Raw genomic sequence first — 18,756 nt, 5'->3', positions numbered from 1 at the left:
GATCTTCAGGGGAACGCGCTCCTGAATCTCACAGATGCCATTTCCCTCGCCTGATTGGCACTGTTGTTCCTCCCCCACTTAGTTACTCACGCTAACAAGAGTGTTGGTGTCTTTCTATGAGGCCTGTCCATCCATCTGGTAAGATCCTTACCTGGAGGACAGGTGAATGAGCCCCGTTTCTAGAAGACTCCACCTAGTGCCCTGGAAGTTGACCAATCCCTCGAGGTTCTCTGAAACATTAAAAAAAGAACTTCTAATTATAGAAAATTCAAGCACACACAAAAGGAAAGGATTGTACAATGAATTCCCAGGTTTCCTCACTCAGCTTCAACATTGTGATTGCTGATACGTGTAATGAGTGAAACACACAAAAACTGCCTCCCAGAAGGCACTGCTTCCTCCTGCCCCAGCCCCTCACCCTCCTAACTGTGGGAGCTGCTGCCCCGGGATGTGGCCCCCTTCTCTAATGCTGTTCAGATCATTTCTGGAGTGGCTGTCTTGGCTGTACAAAGATTTGAGGGGGAGGAGGGTGGGTGGGGTGGGAGAGAGGGTGCTCTGGCCCCTGTCGCAGACCGAAGCTCCTGCTATGGAAGAAATGTCTCCAAGTTTGCTTTCTGGCACTTCCCTGTCTCTGAATCCAGGGACAGACCCCGGGAGAGGCACAAAGTAACCTCCCGACTCTCCCGACAGTTGCTGTTTCATGAGGTTACGGCGATGCCTGCCATCAGCCGCCTAAGGGGAGTTTAGGTCCCTGGCTTTCCTCAGGCTTCCTTCTGGAGGTGATGATGGCCTTGATCTTTTTTCAGGGTTATGATGAATATTTTAGTGGAAACCTGAGAAAGGTGCTGATGTGGCCACTAGATGGCGCTCAGGCCGTGGGCAACCCTGTGTGGTTCAGGGAGGCGTTTAAAGGCTGACCACGGGCTCCCACAGATTGTTTTGGAACTAAATGAGAATCTTCCCGCAAGCAGCTCACCAGTTTCACATGAGCTGTTAAACAGCTCGATCTCTGTAACAGTCAAGGAGTTAAACGTGCTGCTCACACCACAGCCCTTCTGCACGGCTGCTCTGGTGTCGCTGCCGCAGAGATGGCCCTGGCCCAGGCCCTGGAGTCTCGCACTTGCCTCGCTCCCTGCCAACCTCCTCCCACTTGTCCTGAGGCCACCTCAGAAGATGCCACCGCACCTTTCCGTTCAGCTCTTTGTGTTTTCCTTCACCGTGGGGGGCTTACAGCACGACAATGCACCGTACTTTATTTTGCCACTGCTCTCAAAACCCAAACTAAACTGAGCGGTAAAAATGGGCTCTTTCTCTGTATTCCCTGCCTCATGGTTCGCCAGATTATTTGGTCCAACCAGGAGTTTTTGTTTTCGTGTTTATTTCCAGTGAGGACAGGACCTAACAGTAGCCTCTTAAGCCCTCTGCCCACAAGTTTGCCTGGCACACTGAAATGTTCCTTGGACCCTGCGCGCCAAAGCACTTAGTAAAAATGTTGTTTTCTGAAAAAGAGTGCTTTCCCCAGAAGCTGCAGTTCTTTTTTTTTAATTGATTTTTTACAGAGAGGAAAGGAGAAGGATAGAGAGTTAGAAACATCGATGAGAGAGAAACATCAATCAGCTGCCTCCTGCACACCCCCTACTGGGGATGTGCCTGCAACCAAGGTACATGCCCTTGACCGGAATCGAACCTGGGACCCTTCAGTCCGCAGGCTGACGCTCTATCCACTGAGCCAAACCGGTCAGGGCAGCTGCAGTTCTTTTAAAAGGGAATGGATGCACGAGACCCACGAAACCTACAGAGATTCTCTTATAACGTTATACATATGAAAACCCACGCTACGTAACTAGCACTTGTATCCTACGGTTTTTCCACAGTGAAGAAATCCACAGTTCCTCTCTTTTTGTCTTTGGAACATAGATGATAATGATCTCCCAGCAGTTCTCGGTGTCTGCTCCTGCCTGGCGCAGGCTGGTGTCAGGCAGCCAAACCGTGGGTGTGTGGGGTGTGCCGAGGGGCAGGGCTGGCCGCAGGTACCGGCCTCAGCGTCTCCAGCAGCCACGGGTGCCCCCGGGGACGGTCCGGGAGCTGTGATGGCTCGTTGGGCTGGGAGGGCCTGCTCTGGCCCTCCTTAGCTTCCCCAGGTGAGAGAGTTGGGCTTGGCTGCTCAGGCCACAAAACTGGGAGTATTCATCTGTGTTTTGGGGCTTCCTTGGTCTGAGGGAAAACACGCCGAAACACTTGGTGTTTTGGCAGAAGGGTAATGAGGACTAAATAGACGCATTGTCTTGGGTGCCTTCACTGGTCACTCTGCCCTTGACTTTATGAGCTGTCTGCAGACACAGGGGAGAGGCCCTGGGGTGGTCCTCAACACCCGGAGCCCTCGCACCCTGCCCCCAAGTTAAGAATCCTTGGCCCAGGTTGTCAGCAGGGCTATGTCTTACTAGTGCCCAGCGCTGTGCCTGGGCTGGTCTGCTGAACAAACAAACGAATGGATGGAGGAACTGATGAAAGGTACCGTTGGGAAACAGGCTACTCTGCAGCCACCCCCTTGGTCCTCCTAGCCACTGGCTGGTGGGTTTAGGGGACAGTTGTGTCTGGGCTGGGCAGCCAGGATCCAGAGTCAGTCTGTGGGTGGGAAGGCAAGTTTGTCTCTGCACCGAGCACATGGAGGTTGGAGGTATGACCTTGGCCTTATTAGCTTGAGATAACTGGCTGGGCCTGTTTGTGATCATTTGGAAGGAGCTTAAAATGGAATCTATTTGCCCCGGGGGGCGCCTGGCCACTGCTCTCCTCGGGGCTCCAGCCGGGTCCATGTGGGTCCTCTCGCTGTTGCTGAAAGCTCCCCCACGGACGAGAACCTGTGCCTGTGGATATGAACATGGCCATGAACGGTGGCTTCTGCAGCTGACTTCTGCCAGGCGGCGTTCCTAGCTGAGGCCTGGCTGGGAGAGCTGAGGGGCTGGGTCCCACACCCCCTGGAGCTCGGCCTCGCCCTCCTGGCTGCCTTCTGTGCTCAGTGGTCAGCTCTGTCCTTGGATCCACACTTCCAAACTCCCCTCTTCTCCACACACCCTCTCTCTGTGTCTCTGCTCCTTCTCCTTTCACAATGTTTTGCTGAACGCTTGGCTCTTACCTGCAGTCATGGCGCCATGGGAAAATAGTCATAGGCTATTATTTTTCTTAAGGAGATCAATAGGTAAGGGTGACCAATGAATGAGAATAAACAGGATTTCACCATCCACATCCCCAGGCTTGGTCATGACCCCAAACTAAGTTACACTTAGCTGATTGGAGGAGGAGTATGGGAAAGGGCAAAAATCAGAGAGGACTGTGGAAGGTGACTGAGGGGCGCTCACTCTTTTGGGGGCATCTTGTAATTGCCTAGAAGTGAGGGATGGATTCCAAGAACCTGGAAGTTTGCCAGAACATCTCCTTCCTTGCTTCTTTCATTTCTAGACACCACTGGCCAGCATTGAGGGACATGCCCAAGTGTGGAGAACCTTCAGCTAATGGACAGTGTCTGTCACTGTGTTTCACTTGCAGAGGCAGGTGCCAGGAGCCAGATCCCAGTGTCTGCTGTTGTAAAAATGCAACACGGTGCCCTCAGTGGCAATACTAGAAATGGCCACTAGATGGAGATGTTGTGCCTTGAATTACCACATCTCGGGGAGCTGGGTCCCCAGTGTCAACCTGCCTGTTGGGTGGAGCACTGGGTGTGCCTGGCTGCCTAGCTCTGGACCTTTCGTGCTTCCCCCACCCTTTCTTTGTGTCTGTACTTTGTTTCCCTCACTTTTCTGGCTATAATATGGAAAAGCACATTTTCTTCTGTGTTATTTCTTGAATGTATTGAGTCAAGTTTTGGGTCCAATTTTCAATTGGCAAACAGAGCACACAGACGTGCAGGCAGACACCAGTGGGGAGGGACCTGCGGGCTCACCAGGGTGCTGGGGGCTGTGTTTGGCTGCGGTGGGGGGGGGGGGCTCCTTGAGTTGGTGATAAATTCACAGCAGGGCTGGGCCACATCTGTTTCCCACACGGGAGCTGTCTTTCCATCTGTCTGTCTGCCAGCTCTCCATCCACATTCCCATTCACGTAACCAGACTTCCTCCGAGCCATGCCCATCCTAACCCCTTTTCCATTTCTTTACGCTTCAGAGGAGCCTGCAGGTGTGGTCAAGCCTCCTCCAGCCTCGGACAGTACGTGCTGTGGGGAAGATGAGGGGTGGGCCTGGGGTTTCCGCTGGAGGGAAGAGGGTGCTGCTTGCCGGGAAGTTTTGATTTGCCTGAAGTGGGTCTGAGGTTCTCCACCATGGTCCCCTAGTTTACCTTTGACTGTACCTCTCAATTTTGATTGAGTATATAAATTGCTTTAAAGGCAATTACCTCCAACTCCCCAACCCCCTTCCTAAATCTGCTGGGCTCCATCTGATGCTCAAATGAACCCACTCTCTCAGCAGTGAGGGGGTGGGGCCTGCATGGGTGTCCTTGGCGGGGAAGGGGACATCTTGGGGACGAGTAGGAGGACAGGGTGAGTTGAAAACTCTTAAAGTTGAAATTTGAAAGGTAGCTCATAATTGAGACGATTGTTACAAATAATCAGCAATGCTCGTGTTCCATCGGCCTGGGCTTCCCACCCCTGTCCCAGTGCCGGAGCCCCGTCTGTGCCGACTGGAGGGAGAGTGGAGATGGACACAGGGTGGCCCCTGGCTCTGGGGGAGGTATGCTGTTCCTGCCTTCTGGTCAGGAATTTCTTATTTCTCAGGCTCCGTCCCTGCCCTCCCGCCCCCCGTCCCCCCACCAGCGTCTCACCACTGGCTGGGATTCGGGGATCACAGCTCAGGTCTGGCTCAAGCCCTTCGTGGCTGAGGCCATTGGTTTTGTGCCACCTTACTCCTGTATGGACTGGAGCATCCCAGATAGTTCTGTCTCCCCTCCCCCACCCCAGCCTCCACCCCCAATATTCCCAGAGTACAGCCAGTGAAGTCCCATCCTGGGAAATGGCTGCCAGCTGGAAAATGATGACATGAACAAAAGAGGGCCCCTAAAAAGGATGTTGAGACGAGCTTTTCCCTGATGTTAGTGTGGTTCTTCTAACGCTCCTCCAGCCTGTGCCACCGGAAGGCTGTTCTGTGCATAGTGAGGGGAGGGGGGGGGGGGTTGCCAGCACCAGTCAGGGCTATTAGGGTCTGTTTCAGTGGTGGAGAGATGTGTGCCCAGGGGTTGCTTGTGGGAGGATATCTGCCTGGGCCCGCTCCGTGGTGCCCTGGGAGATGGCTTCTCTACTCATGAGGTTCTGGGGCTTCCTTTGTGCCGCCCCACTCTCATATATCGGTTGGGGAGGTGCTGAAGGATGGGGGGGTGGCCTGAGAGGGGGGCAGGGGAGCACCCTGGCCCCAGATTTACGTGCTGGCTTGGTGCATGGACTTTGAGCTCAGACCCTTTTGGGTCATGCCACATTGGAGTCATGGGCTCCTTTGCATCCCTGAGCCTCAGTTTCCTCATCTATAAAATGAGATCATAAAAGTAATAAAAATGTCCACATGTCAGCATTGTGGTGAGGATTAGAGGGACGCATGGGAGACGCATGAGGGTTAGAGGGATGCATCAGTGTCACTGCTCTTTAGGCATGTATGAGGCTGTGCCTCACCTGGGTAGGGAACTGAGGCCCAGGGGTGGGCTCAGGCCCGAAGGTGGCCAGCCCTCTGACCCTGCCTGTCCTCCCAGTGGACGACCATCTGGGGTTCCTGCCCACCTTTGGGCCCTGCTACGTCAACCTCTACGGCAGTCCCAGGGAGTTCACTGGCTTCCCAGACCCTTATGCAGAGCTCAACATGGGCAAGGTGAGTCAGCCAGACCCTCACACTCCCTAGATCCCCAGGTCTTCTGCCTGGCCTGGCGGTACTGGGGGCCACCTGGACTGCAAGGGCCTGACAGGGCTTGAGCAGGCCCAGGGCCAGTAGCCCTCCTCCTGCCTGGCCCCATCCTGGCCCCCTCCTCCCTCCCACTCCCCTCTCTTTTGCTCTCCTTCAGGGCCAGCCTGACGCCCCACTTTCCTGGCCCCCGAGGGGCCCATGTCTCCCCTCCTCGTTGCCCCCAATCTGTCTCAGGTTTCATCTCCCCTCTGGCTGGGTTGGAGTCTGGTACTGACCATCTGGGAGGCTTGGCCTGTGACCTGGACTCTCTGGGCCACTTCCTTATTTGCAGGGTGATGGGGTGGCTCAGGGACCTCCTTGGTGCCTGGGAAATGAGCAGCCTCAGGGCCAGATCAGGCCCCTTTCCTTCTCCGCCTCTCCATGCCCCCTGCTCCTACTGAACCAACCTCCGCTCTCAGGGGGAAGGTGTGGCCTACCGAGGCCGGGTGCTGCTGTCCTTGGAGACCAAGCTGGTGGAGCACTGCGAGCAGAAGGTGGAGGATCTCCCCGCAGACGACATTCTCCGGGTGGAGGTGAGGGGCGCGGCTCTCTGAGGCATGAGGGTGGTGGTCGAGGGGGGCTGGCCTGGAGGTGTCCTGGTGGAGGAAGGCTCGGCTTCACCCACACTCATATGCCTTCACCTCTCTGGGCCTCAGCTCCTCAGCTGGGAAGGGGGAGTAACCCTATAACTATCCTGCCTCCCCGAGGAATGTTCAGAGACTCAAAAGAGATGAAGGAAAGCATTTTAAAAGTCTAGAGCTCAATACAAACCAAGAGGCTATTTAATAACAGTAATGTAAGAATAGCTAACACTTGTTAAGCACTCATCATGTGTCAGACACTGTGCTAGTGACACTCCGATGTCCCTGAGTCCTCCCGGCACCCACGAGATGACTACTGTTAGGGTCTCCATTTCACAGATGAGGAAACCGAGGCTCAAATGAATCGGAACAACAAGTGGGAGAGCTGGGCCTTGTGTCAAAGAGGCAGCTGTATGGAGTCTGCACTTTCAGGCTCTGTTGCCAGCAGGCGCTTGTTTCAGTCCTGGCTTGACCACCTACCAGCTGTCTTAGTTCCCCTATCTGTAAAGTGGGGGTAATCATTACATTTACTTCATCCGTGTGCTGTGAGGATTAAATTCACACACATTGCAGGAAGCACTCAACCAGTGTTAGCTGTTATCACTGTTTACATGATCCAAACCCCACTCGTGTGACCCTCCTCTCTCTGCCTCCCACGGAGGGTGTTGGAAAGTCACCTTGGTTCTTGTGATTGAGCACTTCCATGTCCTTAGCTCTGTGCCTGATGCCCGGAGGGGACAAGGGGATCCATTGGTCCCAAGCCCATGGCAGCCTGTGGACACTGCAGGGCTGGCTGGTGCGGGGAGACCCTGAGTGGTGGGCTGGGAGCCCTGGGCAGGGCACGTGGTTGAGAGCCTTTGCCCCTACTCAACAGCAGATGCAGAAGACCAGGCTCCTTGGGGTGGTGGTGCCATGGCTGCTGGTTTGGATTAAGGAGCAGCATGGCCTTGGAGGCATAACCTTATTAGAGGAACGTGGCCAAGCACACAGGCCTGGAATGAGTTTGCTCAGTTAGTAACCGAATCTGGGCGCTGTTGCTTAGCTGGACCATTTGCCACCCATCCGTCCAGCCAGGATTTATACTGGGCGCCAGTCACAGCCAGGGCCTGCCAGACATGTGACCCCTCTCCACCCCGGTGTCTCCCTTCCTCCTCCCTGTGACTCTCTGGCCGCCCTCTCTGCTTCCAGAAGTACCTCCGAAGGCGCAAATATTCCCTCTTCGCTGCCTTCTACTCAGCATCCATGCTGCAGGATGTCGACGATGCCATTCAGTTCGAGGTCAGCATCGGGAACTATGGCAACAAGTTCGATAACACCTGCCTGCCGCTGGCCTCCACCACCCAGTACAGCCGGGCGGTCTTTGACGGTGAGGCCAGAGGCCACGTGCCTGGATGGAGCCCAGATCCTGGAGAGGGGCTGGGCCCTACCTCCTGCCTCCCATTTGAAGTTGCCAGAGGTCCACTTGAGGGCCTGTTGGGGGGGGACCCTCTGCTAGCTCCCCCTGTGCCTCCTCTCCCATCACCTTCCAGGGGTCCCTGCTGCCAGGACCCACAGATTGGCCTGCCCAGACTGGCTATTGTGAGCCTTGATTCTGACCTGTGGGGTCATTTATCACCTGGTGGCTGAGGGGCTTGGCGTAGAGAACGTAGAGAATGCGGGTTCCCAGCATCCTTCAGACAGCCCCCCTGCTTTGCTGCGTTAAGGAGGCCCAGTGAGAGAGTAGCTGTCCTCAGCACAGAGGGGGAGCATGGGCACCTTGTCTGGACTCCGGGAAACACTGTCACACGCGTGTGTGTCCCACGGAGTTCTTATGGGGAGGGGGAGCTGGTGCCTGAATCCGTCCCACCCTTGGCCCCCTTCCCCCAGCCCTGCACCCCTGGCTCAGCACCGGGCCCTCTGTGTCCTGCCAGGCTGCCACTACTACTACCTCCCCTGGGGCAACGTGAAGCCCGTGGTGGTGCTGTCGTCTTACTGGGAGGACATCAGCCACAGGATCGAGGCTCAGAACCAGCTGCTCAGGATTGCGGACCGGCTGGTGAGTGGAAGCAGCCCATGCCTGCACCCCTGCAGTGGGCGTCGTCAGACCGGCCCCTGCGGGTGCACACACTCACATACAGCTGTGCCCCCAGACCTTCATGGTGCCTGGGTCCCTTGGTCCTCACAGGCCCAGGCTGTGGGGGAAGAGTGGACAGGGAGTGAGAACTATGCCAGGGGAGACCTCAGTCTGATGGAGAAGACAGCACCGAAAAAGAGCCAAGAGAGGCTGAGCGAGGAGTGCGACAGCCTGGCACCCATTCATTCATTCATTCATTCACTCATTCATTCATTCATTCTTTTTAACAGATGCCTTTGACCGTTACCACAGAAAGGACTTGTGCTAGAAACTTCCAGATAGAAGTTAGAGATGAACAAGAAGCTGACCTGCCTTCAGGGAGTCAGTTTAGTGAGGGGAGCCTAGGCTCACCCACACAGAAGTCCTAAACTTCACAAGTAGCAGGAACTGCGGGAGGGAGAGGGCCAGGGAGCATCAGGGAGGCGTCTCAGAGCCGCGAGGGGTGGGAGCAGGAGCCTGGGAAGGGACCATGGCAGTGGTCCAGGGGAGAGTGACCAGCACTGGGAAGGAGATGGCCTGGGTGGAAATTCCTCGGTCTTGGGCTAGGACAGTGGTCGGCAAACTCATTAGTCAACAGAGCCAAATATCAACAGTACGATTGAAATTTCTTTTGAGAGCCAAATTTTTTAAACTTAAACTTCTTCTAACGCCACTTCTTCAAAATAGACTCGCCCAGGCCGTGGTATTTTGTGGAAGAGCCACACTCAAGGGGCCAAAGAGCCGCATGTGGCTCGCGAGCCGCAATTTACCGACCACAGGGCTAGGAGGTCCTGGGGGTCTATTGGATGAGGGAAGGGGGAGGACTGGGAATTAGGAAGTCAGGAGAGAGACAGGTGGTAAATCCTGGTTTGGATGCTACCAGGGCTTGGCCTGTGGAGGGTGGGTGTGGCCAGCCTGGTGCTTGGCTGGAGAGTGGAGGGGAATCACAGTGGGCAGAAGTGTAGAGGCCAGGGCAGGAGCTGGTGCTCTGGCGGTGGCCCCAGGCCGTTCCTGTGTGTGCCTGTAGTGGAGGCTCACCAACAAGGCATGTGGCCCGTGGGATGTGAGGAGGCAGGTGTGGCCACACCGCTGGAGCAAGCGAGGAGCAATGCTGGAGGGAAGGGGTGTGAAAGGCTTGGGCACATCTGTGGGTGAAGAGGTGAGTGCAGCGAGGAGGGAAGGTGGAAGAGGAAGGGGAATGAGTGGCTGTGAGAGGATACAGGCCCAGGTGGAGGGCCGTGGTGGCCCACACCTTCCCTGAGACTGGCAAACTAGGAGGTGCAGGAGGACTTGGAGTCGATGCCTTTTAAGTCCACACTTCGTCCTTTGGGTCAGCCATTCTTTCCTAGGACAGTCCCTGAGGCTGGGAACTGTGTTCTCTCCAGGGCGCGTCCTGCCTGGTGGTCCCAGGGAGGAGCATGTGCCAGGAAGGCTAGGGGTGGGGAGGGCGTGGGGGGCTGAGGGACAGTGCTGCCTGGTGGGTGTTCTGTGGGATCTCTGCCTCCCAGCTCAGGGCTGAGGCTCAGGAACAGGCTGGAGATGCGCTCCGTGGAAGACGCCAGATAAACCCCTGGCACAACCCGGCCGTGGGAGTTTGTAGGATGGGGACGCTGTGACTGGAAGTTTCCGAGTGCTCCCGAAGCAGGGAGGCCGTGCCCTGAGCCCGGCTGGGTGGTGGGTTTGTAAGGAGAGTGCATCCTAGGCAGGGAACCAGAGGGCCTCGGCAGTCACTCCCCCGTGAGACGGCAGACCTGGCTTGAAGGGGCCTGTGAGGAGCTGCATGCAGCGCCTAACCTCCTTGTGACCACATGCGCTCCAGGCTGGAGTCCCAGGTTCAGAATTTGGGTCCGTTGAGTGTGGGAGCCCTGGAATGATTTGAGCCAGGACGGACCCTGATTTGTCCGGTCTCGTCTTTGCTCTAACTGCTCTCCTCTTTGGTTCAGGGACTGGGTGTGGTGATGGGGCTTGGGGCTGGGGTCCACGGTGCACCTTCGCCCTGCAGTGACCATCCTGACTCTTGCCCGCCTTTCCTCAGGAAGCCGGCCTGGAGCAAGTCCACCTGGCCCTGAAGGCGCAGTGCTCCTCCGAGGACGTGGACGCCCTGGTGGCTCAGCTGATGGATGAGCTCATCGCAGACTGCAGGTAGGGGTGCCCGGCACCCACGCCCACCCTCCTGACTCAGCCAGGCCCGTTCCCGGGAGTGTTCGTGGGTGGCGGTGAGCGGCGGCACGTCTCCCAGCCCTGCTTGGCCAGCAGTCCAGCAATGCTGAGTCCAGAGGTGGCGGAGCCAGTGCGGGGAGTTGAAAAGGTGACATTTAGAGCAGGTCATAAATCTCCTTGCAGCAGCGGCAGCTGTGGGCCCTGGGCGGCCGCTCACCTGAATGGGGAGCATTGTGTCTCTGATCCCCGACCTCTTATTTCCCTGATGGAATCTGCAGGAGGAGCTGGCTGGGGGGAGTGAGGCGGCGTCCCTCCTTCCCCCAAGGCCATGTCGGGGACCAGGGTTTCTGTTTGGCCTTCTACTGACATGGCTGATTGTCAGGAAAAGGGGGCCTTGGGTGCTGGAGAACAGGGGCTCTGAGGCCTGGGAGACAGTGCATCTCAGCATCTCCTCCCTGTGCGGCCATGACTTGGGGCTCACCTCCCACCTGCTCTGGCCTTGGTTTCCTCCTCTTTAACCCGTCACAGAGAATAACTAATTTAAGATAGCGCACAAACAAGGTGCCCGGCCCCATGTTTGACACATGGTAACTATGACTATTATTAAGAAGCAGCAATGTCAGGAGATGTAGATTCTTGTCGCTTTCACCAGCCCTGCAGCTTCACTTCTCGGACCTTAGTTTTCTCAGCTGTTACATGGACCTAACAGTAAAAAGTGGCCTTTCTACTTTCTACGAGTTAAGTGTGAACATATGCAAATGTGTTCTGTGTGTCTCTCTCAGTCCTGTCCGCCCACCCCCTATGGAAGGTGTGACCAATGCCTTCATGCTGAGACGTGGGTCACCATCCCGCCCGATGCAGTGTCCTCCTAGTCCTTTGTACCTCAGCTGTGAAGGACTAGGACAAACATTTCCCCAAAGAATCGCCTCCCTCCCCCGCACTAGTGGTGGGATTGCAGGCAGGTCATTCATTCATTCCCCAGCCTTCCCGAAGGCTTGTACGCAGAGCAGGTTGATAAGGGGCAGCGTTAGCCCTCACGTGACTCATGCAAGAGTGAGCACATGATGTCAGCTGTGTTGGGTTGGAGGCATGTGCTATAGGAGCTCAGAGCAGGTGCATGTAACTCAAGTCTAATTTGGATGCTTCCTGCGGGAGGGGATGCCCGATGTGAACTCTGAAGGGGGAGGACCAGGAGTCAGCCCTGGAGAGAGGGTCTCCCAGGCAAAGGCAGAGAAGCCTGAAATGCCTGCAGCCTCTGGGAGGGGACAGTCACCGGGCAGCTCAAGTCCAAACGAGACAGGCTTCAGGGGCCCCCGAAGATGAACTCAGCCCTGGGAACTATCTGGGAGCACAGTAGTCCCCATGGTTCAAATGCTCATTATGGCTGCAGTTCAAGGGATGGGCTGGTGGTGCGGATGGGAGACTGGACCAGGCATCACCTAAGGAGGGACTCTGGGAGGGGAGGGGGCAGAAGGAAGCAGAGGGCAGCATGGACTATGCAGGAGGCATCAAGATGACAGCAACCTCAGAAAGAGTATGTTCTGTGCCAGGTGCTGTCCTAAGAATTCTGCACATATGAACTAATCGTAACAACCTTGTGGGGCAGGAAGTAGAATGACTCCATTCTACAGATGAGGAAACTGAGTCCTGGAGAGGTTAATTAACTTGGCCAGATTGACACCCCTAGTAGGTGGCTGAGCCCCTTGGTGCTGTACTGCTCCTTAAGGACAGGACGTGATGGGGGATTGGCTTTGGGGACCCAAGGAAGGTGGAGAATGATCCCCTGGCTCTGGCCAGGGCAGCTGGGTGGATGGCAGGGCCCATCCAGAGAGGTCAGCAGGAGAAGCAGCTTTTGGGGAAGACGAATTCAGGGCTAGCTATGTGGAATGGGAGGTGCCTGTGGGATGCCCGTCTGTGCTCTGAGGGCAGAGGGAGGCTGGAGGGGCACACAGGGACACGGCCACCATGGGGAGGGCCTCAGCGGGCTCTCTCTGCCCCACTGGCCTGGCCTGCCGGCTGGGGTGCGGAGGTGGGCCAGGGCTTCACGCATGACTCACGCGTTGTGTGGACCTTGGCAGGTCTGAGGTGCCTGAAACATCTGAGACGAGTGGACCCTGTGCTGGGCTGCCCTTGCTGCCCTCGCAAGTTCTCGGAGGATTTGGCTAAAAACGCTTGTGCTAAAGCCTGGACCCCTCGAGCCACTGTCCTCAGGACAGAAGGGGGCCTGGGCCCTCAGGAGCTTTGGAGGAGGTCCTCACCCTCTGAGGAACCCAGGAACGGCTCTCCGGGGAGGCGTGCCAGTCATCAGACTGACTCCCTCAGGCACTACCCAATGCCACCACCAGCCCCGGGGCCACAGCAAGGGGGCTTCTTCCACTTCTGGCTCTGTGCTGAGCATCATCACTGCAGGGCAGCCGGGTCCGGGTCCCGAGCCAGCTCGCCATGGCTGACCCTGGCTGCTCACCCCTCCTCAGCCCCTGCCCATGCCTCCACCATGAATGTCCTTTGTTCCATAGGACCTTTTCCAGCCTCTTCTCCCTGGGAGCCCCTCTCCCCCCCTGGCCAGTGGCGCTCACCCTGTTCTTCTGGCCTATCCCCCTATCGCATGGCTAACCCGACTGCCCACCACACCTCTCCACTGGATGTCCTGCAGCACATTCAATGCATTCTCTGATCTTCCTAAAACGGTGCCCTGCTACGCCACTCCAGCCCCGTGGTGTCTCCTCGTTAGGAAAAGCCCCAGCTCTTACCTGGTGGACAGTCTCTCTGTCCCCACTCCCTGCCTTGTGGGCCCCAGTGACCCTACCATCTGACCTCTTCAGAGCCCCTGCATGTGCTCCCTCCTGCCTCTGAGGTTTCGTCTTGTGCATATACTGCTCCTTCTTGGAGAACACCCTTCCTGCTCTTTTTGGCCGACAGGTGCAGCTAGGGGCCACTTCCTCCAGGAAGTACTCCTGATTCCGAGGCTGCTCAGTGGAGGCTCCCTGAAGGCAGGGCTGGACTCAGCCAGGACCAGCAGAGCTGCTGCTCCTGAGGAGTGAAATGAATGACCCTGTGGCCAGTTCATCTTTCAGGCTGGACCCTGCCGCCTCCCTGGCGGCACCACTCAGGGCAGGGGAAGGGGCAGGGGTAGGGGTAGAGGCAGGGGCAGGGGCAGGCAGCGACATGGGAGCAGTTCAGCTGTTGTCAGCCTGCGCCGTGCTGCCTACCATTTTCAAGTCAGCAGGGTTGGCCACAGCAAGCTGCCCCGGTTGGGGGTACAGTATCATCCAGACTCTTCTCCCAGGTCTCCCCTGCTTTCCATACTCTCTGCATTGGGCTTTTCTGGGCAGGAAAGGTCTGAGGCGGCTCATGTTAGTGGCAGTCCCGGGTCCCAGCTGTTTCTTGGGGAGTCTTGGCTGGGCTGGTGGCCTCTGTGAAAATCTCCCTTTGGTGGTCTGTATGGCAGTCCCTCCCAGCTCCCTGCGCAGGCTGGGAGCATAAATCACTCTGGTTGGCTCAGCAATCCATATCCCACTCCAGACCCGCCTGCCCCCACCTTCAGGCCCTCTCAGGCCTCCTTCCCAGGCAGGACTCTGGCCCAGGCCCCCCTTTACCCACCGAGCATGCCCCTCCGCCACGTTCCAGTGGGCTGGGGCTGGAGGGATGGCGGCCGTCCCTCTCCTGGCCTGGGGCAGCCCCATCCGAGGCACCCTCGGGGCAGTAAATATTATATTACTACAGGGTGTGCAGTACGTGACCTGAGACAGGTCCCGGGGCTTAAGTTTCCTGAGATGGAGTTTGCGTACTGCTCCCCCCACCCTAAAAATTCAATTAAAAAAAATAACAGGAAAAATGTAGTGCGCCGAGGGCCTGCCAGAGCGGTGTATCTGGCGGCAGCGGTGCCGCTGCGCTCCGGCGGTAATTGGTTCTGCATAGCTCGGGGAAATTGGCAGAAAAATAAATCAGCCGGGAGCCGGGAGCCGGAGTCGAGACGCTGCTGGGAGGGGAGTATGAGGTGGGGGGGGTGGGGGTGGGCGGGCTGCAATCGGTGGGAGCAGAACTGGCTGAGTGGGTTTGACTGATGTCCTGTTTGGGAGTCAAGGGCTCAGCGGAGGTGGGGCAGCCCCCCCATGTGCTCAAGCGGGGATAATCTAGAGGGGTCCCGCTGGTGAGGGAGGGCAGGGAGCTAGCTCTCCACTCCCCACCGCATCCTGCAGGACCCTGTGCGTGTACTGACTGACCTTGGAGGGTTGGTATGGTGAGGAGGAGCCATAGGAAGGACTATCTGGAGCCCAGTGGGATGGGTGGGGGGGTCAGAGTTCTTTGCCTCCAAACAGGATGGAGTTTAAATCCAAGCCCCCACTTGGGACCTAGGGCTGTGTTTCTGGGACTGTTTGCCCCCTGCCCCCCTCTCCAAAGGCTTCCTAAACAGAGGGTTCTGGGAGGGGTGTTGTGGGGCTGCCCCAAGTCGACACATCTGTATTGCTGGCTGCCGGCCTCTCCACAGTGTCTGCAGTGGCTTGTCAGGGATCCATAAATTTCCTTCTTGAAGAAAGTGTGCGTACAACAGAATGGATTCGTTTCAGCCAAGGGCAACTTAGCACTCAGGCTTCTGCTCTAGGAGGATGCAGGGGCCAGGGAGGGACCCCCACTCCAGGCCCCCCTGGGACTTCAGAACAGTGGCACGTGGGCCAGTGTGGTTGGGGAAGGCTTCCTGGAGGAGGTGAGGACAGAGCAGGTTGCACAGAGATGACTGTGCAGGTGGGTCAGGCTGGAGAAAGTGCCCAGCAGGTGGGCTGAGGGTGTGAGGATTGTTGTGGGGGCCCGTGCTCATAACCATGTGTGTTCATGCATGTATGTGCCTGGACCTGGGTATGCACTGGGCTCCTGCTCATCAGGTACATTCCATCTGTCCCTCACAGCCAGCCCCTGAGCAATGTCCAAGAGAGGCCCTCTGCCACCTACCTGGACCAGTACCTGTACAAGCTGCGCACCCGTCACCTGAGTCAGATCACCGAGGCGGCCTTGGACCTGAAGCTTGGCCACTATGAGCTCCCCGCTACCTTAGAGCAGGCTGAGGACTGGCTCCTGCGTCTCCGGACCCTGGCGGAGGAGGTAGCTAACCCGGCAAGGCACCTTCCTTCCTGTCTGGAACATCAGAATGGGGAGGGACATGGGACCGTCTGGACCACGATCCAACCTTGGCTCCATTGTTGAGTGACCTTGAGCCAGTGACTTAACCTCTCTGAGCCTCAATGCCCCCATTTGTGGAAGGAGGAGAGAGCAAGCAGAGGGACACTGGATATTGTGGGGCCCAGCACAGAGCCTGGTGTGTCGTAGGTGCTCCATAAACGTCCCCACATGTGCACAAGAAATACTGACAAAGTGTTTCAGAGACAGAGCTGGGACCAGAACCCAGGGCGCCTGGCTCTAGGTCCAGTGCTGGGCCTGCTTTCCCAGGACCCAACTCCTTCTCCCTGCCAGTGCCCTGAGTTTCCTGCCCTCATGGGTGCCTCTGAGCCCAGGCCCGAGGAGGCTGCATGTGCAGTAACTCTGAGCCTTGTCATATCTAATCAGAGAGAAGAGGCTTCAGTTTGTCTTCAGGGGCACCTTTCCCCACCCGCACCACCCTCTTCAGGTCTGATGCACCCACCCGGTTCCTCGGGTGCCCAGACAGGACACAGGTTTGTCTAGAATGAGGACAAAGGTCCACTTGTATCAGAGGCAGACCAGCTGCTGCCCACTCTGACCAGAGCCATATGAGGCCCCCAGGGAGGCGATGGTGATGGTAGGAAGGATCTCCCAGGAGCGAGCAGAGAAGGGCAGGGCCTGCAAGGAGCTTCTGAAGGAGCGAGTTGTTGAAGGGGAGGGAGGCCCAGGAAGTGGAAAGGAGACTCAGGAGGGGAAGGCAACCTGGAATGTGGGTCCCCGAGTCAGTTCCTGAGCAGGGTCTCAGGCATTGGCCGACTACATGAGGAACGCGTGTTGCTCAGCCACAGGCCGACGCCTCCCAGTGGCCACGGACTATCTTTTCAGGCTGGTCAAGGCATGCCTCCCCGAATCATGGCCCAGACCGACCCCAGAACTCAGCACAGGTTGCAACAGGGTTTGGAGAGGTTCAGGTCAAACAGGTGCTGTTGACTGTATGGGAGCCCAGAGAGAATCTTTCTCAGATTTGAGTGTGCATCAGAATCCCCAGAAGGGCTCATTAAAACAGGTCACAGTCCCCACCCTCCCACCTCACATATCTGGATGGAGCCTGGGAATTTGCTTTCTGCTCTGGGGACCACACTTTGAGAACCCCTGGTATTATGGTTAACAACACGTTTTTGGAGTCAGAAAAACCCAGCTCCTAGCCTCGTGGAGACTGAATTTCCTCACCTGGCACATGGCTGCCTTTCTCTGCCTCCTGGGCTGCCGCAGGGAGGACGTGAACAAGGCCTGTGAAATGCTGAGCAAGTGCCACAGGAGTCTGAGGCCTGGTCAGAGGCAAACCCAGCCTCCTCCCAGTGCACTTGGCTCACCAACCTTGGTATAGCTGGACCGTACCCCACCAGCCACCTCCCCCTCACAGCCAGAGGCTCTGAGGGGCCAGGGGCCTGGCAGTTTTGTTCTGAGCTAGTCACCATTTTCAGAGCCCACTTCCCCCAGGCCCAGTGAGAGCCAGCTCCCAGGGCCTCTGCTCTGGATTTGCTGCTGCTCCTGGGCATGAGGAAGGGGACGGTGAGGAAGGGGGTGAGGAAAGAGGCGGTCATCTTAGGTGTAATGTTATCTTCCGGGTCAGATGAAATCCTCCATGTATGTCTATGCTGGGAGCATCCATCTACCAGTGTGTGGAGGTGGGGTGGGCGTGGGGAATCGAAGAACGTAAGCTCTGGGCTCCAGGCAGGAGTGTCTTTTCCCAGAAAATGTGAACTCAGCTCCGTGATTTTTGGCAGGCTCCTCGTGTGAGCCCGGGGCAGTCCCCTGTCCTGGGGACTCTTGGCTGCTGAAATCAGAGGTGCCCAGCTGAACCTGGGAGGCCACGGGGGTGGGCATCTGAGGGGTGGAGGCCGGGGGAGAGACCTGTGCGGCCCCTGAGCCAGGGTGGTCAGCTCATGGTGGGCTGTGGGGTGTGGGCCCAGGCATGTCACTGTCCCCACCCCGACGGCCACCTTCTCTCAGCCCCAGAACAGCCTGCCCGACATCGTGATCTGGATGCTGCAGGGAGACAAGCGCGTGGCGTACCAGCGGGTGCCGGTCCACGAGGTCCTCTTTTCCCGGCGGGGCGCCAACTACTGTGGCAAGAATTGCGGGAAGCTGCAGACTATCTTTCTGAAAGTGGGTTCTTTCTCCTCATTTTCTCAGCCCAAGGCCTGTCCCTGTCCTCTTCCCTTTCCCCTTCGGTTCTCTCTCTGCCTCCGAGTTCTAGGACGCCGCTCTTGGAAAGGGCAGAGGACTTTAGGTGAAACTCCCTCCCCTCTCCTCCCTCTCACAGGGTTCCCTAGACCCCAGGCACCTGATCCAGAGAGTGAGCAGGGAGAACGGAGCCGGCCCCTGAGGCTGTGCTTGCCCTCTAGCCTCGAAGAGCCCTGACACAGACCCGCCTCCATCCCTGCCTGAGTGTCTTCCACTCCAGCTGGCGCCTCAGGGCAGCCATGGCACAGGGAGGTTCAAGTTCCGCCCTGTGGGAAGGCTGGTGTCTGGGCACCAGGGGTGCCCATGGCTCTGCCCCACCAGAGAGCTGGGAGCAAGTATCCTGACCCCCAGTCTCACCCCACCCCCACTCCCTTTCTGTCTCTCCTCCTCTAACACCCATCCTTGCTTCTCTCAGGGGACTGACCTGACTAGCCTTGGGTGACAGGGAAGTGAGTGGGTTCCTAGGGACCCTCCATCCTCTCTCTGGGTTAATGTGGGGACATAGTGCCAAGGTTGCTTTGGTCTGGGTACTGTGGCCTGGTGGTCAGGACATAATTTGGGGAAATTCCTCCCTGTGCCATGGCTGCCCTGGCGCAAGGGGAGGGTCCCTGTTGGGATGGCTGTCATTGAGG

At 57.3% G+C, this 18,756-nt stretch overlaps 1 protein-coding gene across 7 annotated transcripts in view; it reads left to right on the top strand.

The window, feature by feature from the left end:
• The window catches only part of DYSF (dysferlin), a 208,304-nt gene that overhangs the window by 91,380 nt on the left and 98,168 nt on the right, over nt 1–18,756 (top strand). For 5 of the 7 annotated variants that reach the window (XR_013961376.1, XM_080683295.1, XM_080683292.1 and 2 more), the window contains exons 17-24: nt 4,155–4,196; nt 5,724–5,839; nt 6,331–6,444; nt 7,681–7,858; nt 8,403–8,527; nt 10,620–10,726; nt 15,649–15,841; nt 17,891–18,046. Coding sequence is in view for 6 of the 7 variants with exons in the window: in XM_080683295.1 (XP_080539421.1) it covers nt 4,155–4,196; nt 5,724–5,839; nt 6,331–6,444; nt 7,681–7,858; nt 8,403–8,527; nt 10,620–10,726; nt 15,649–15,841; nt 17,891–18,046 (1,031 nt within the window). In the remaining variant the exon portion in view is untranslated. The remainder of the gene's footprint in view (nt 1–4,154; nt 4,197–5,723; nt 5,840–6,330; nt 6,445–7,680; nt 7,859–8,402; nt 8,528–10,619; nt 10,727–15,648; nt 15,842–17,890; nt 18,047–18,756) is intronic. The other 2 variants (XM_080683296.1, XM_080683294.1) reach the window with 1 other exon arrangement.

Source organism: Plecotus auritus (assembly GCF_963455305.1).
Source record: "Plecotus auritus genome assembly, chromosome: 8".
Classification (NCBI taxonomy): Eukaryota; Metazoa; Chordata; class Mammalia; order Chiroptera; family Vespertilionidae; genus Plecotus; species Plecotus auritus.
This window is presented reverse-complemented; position numbering and strand designations above follow the sequence as displayed.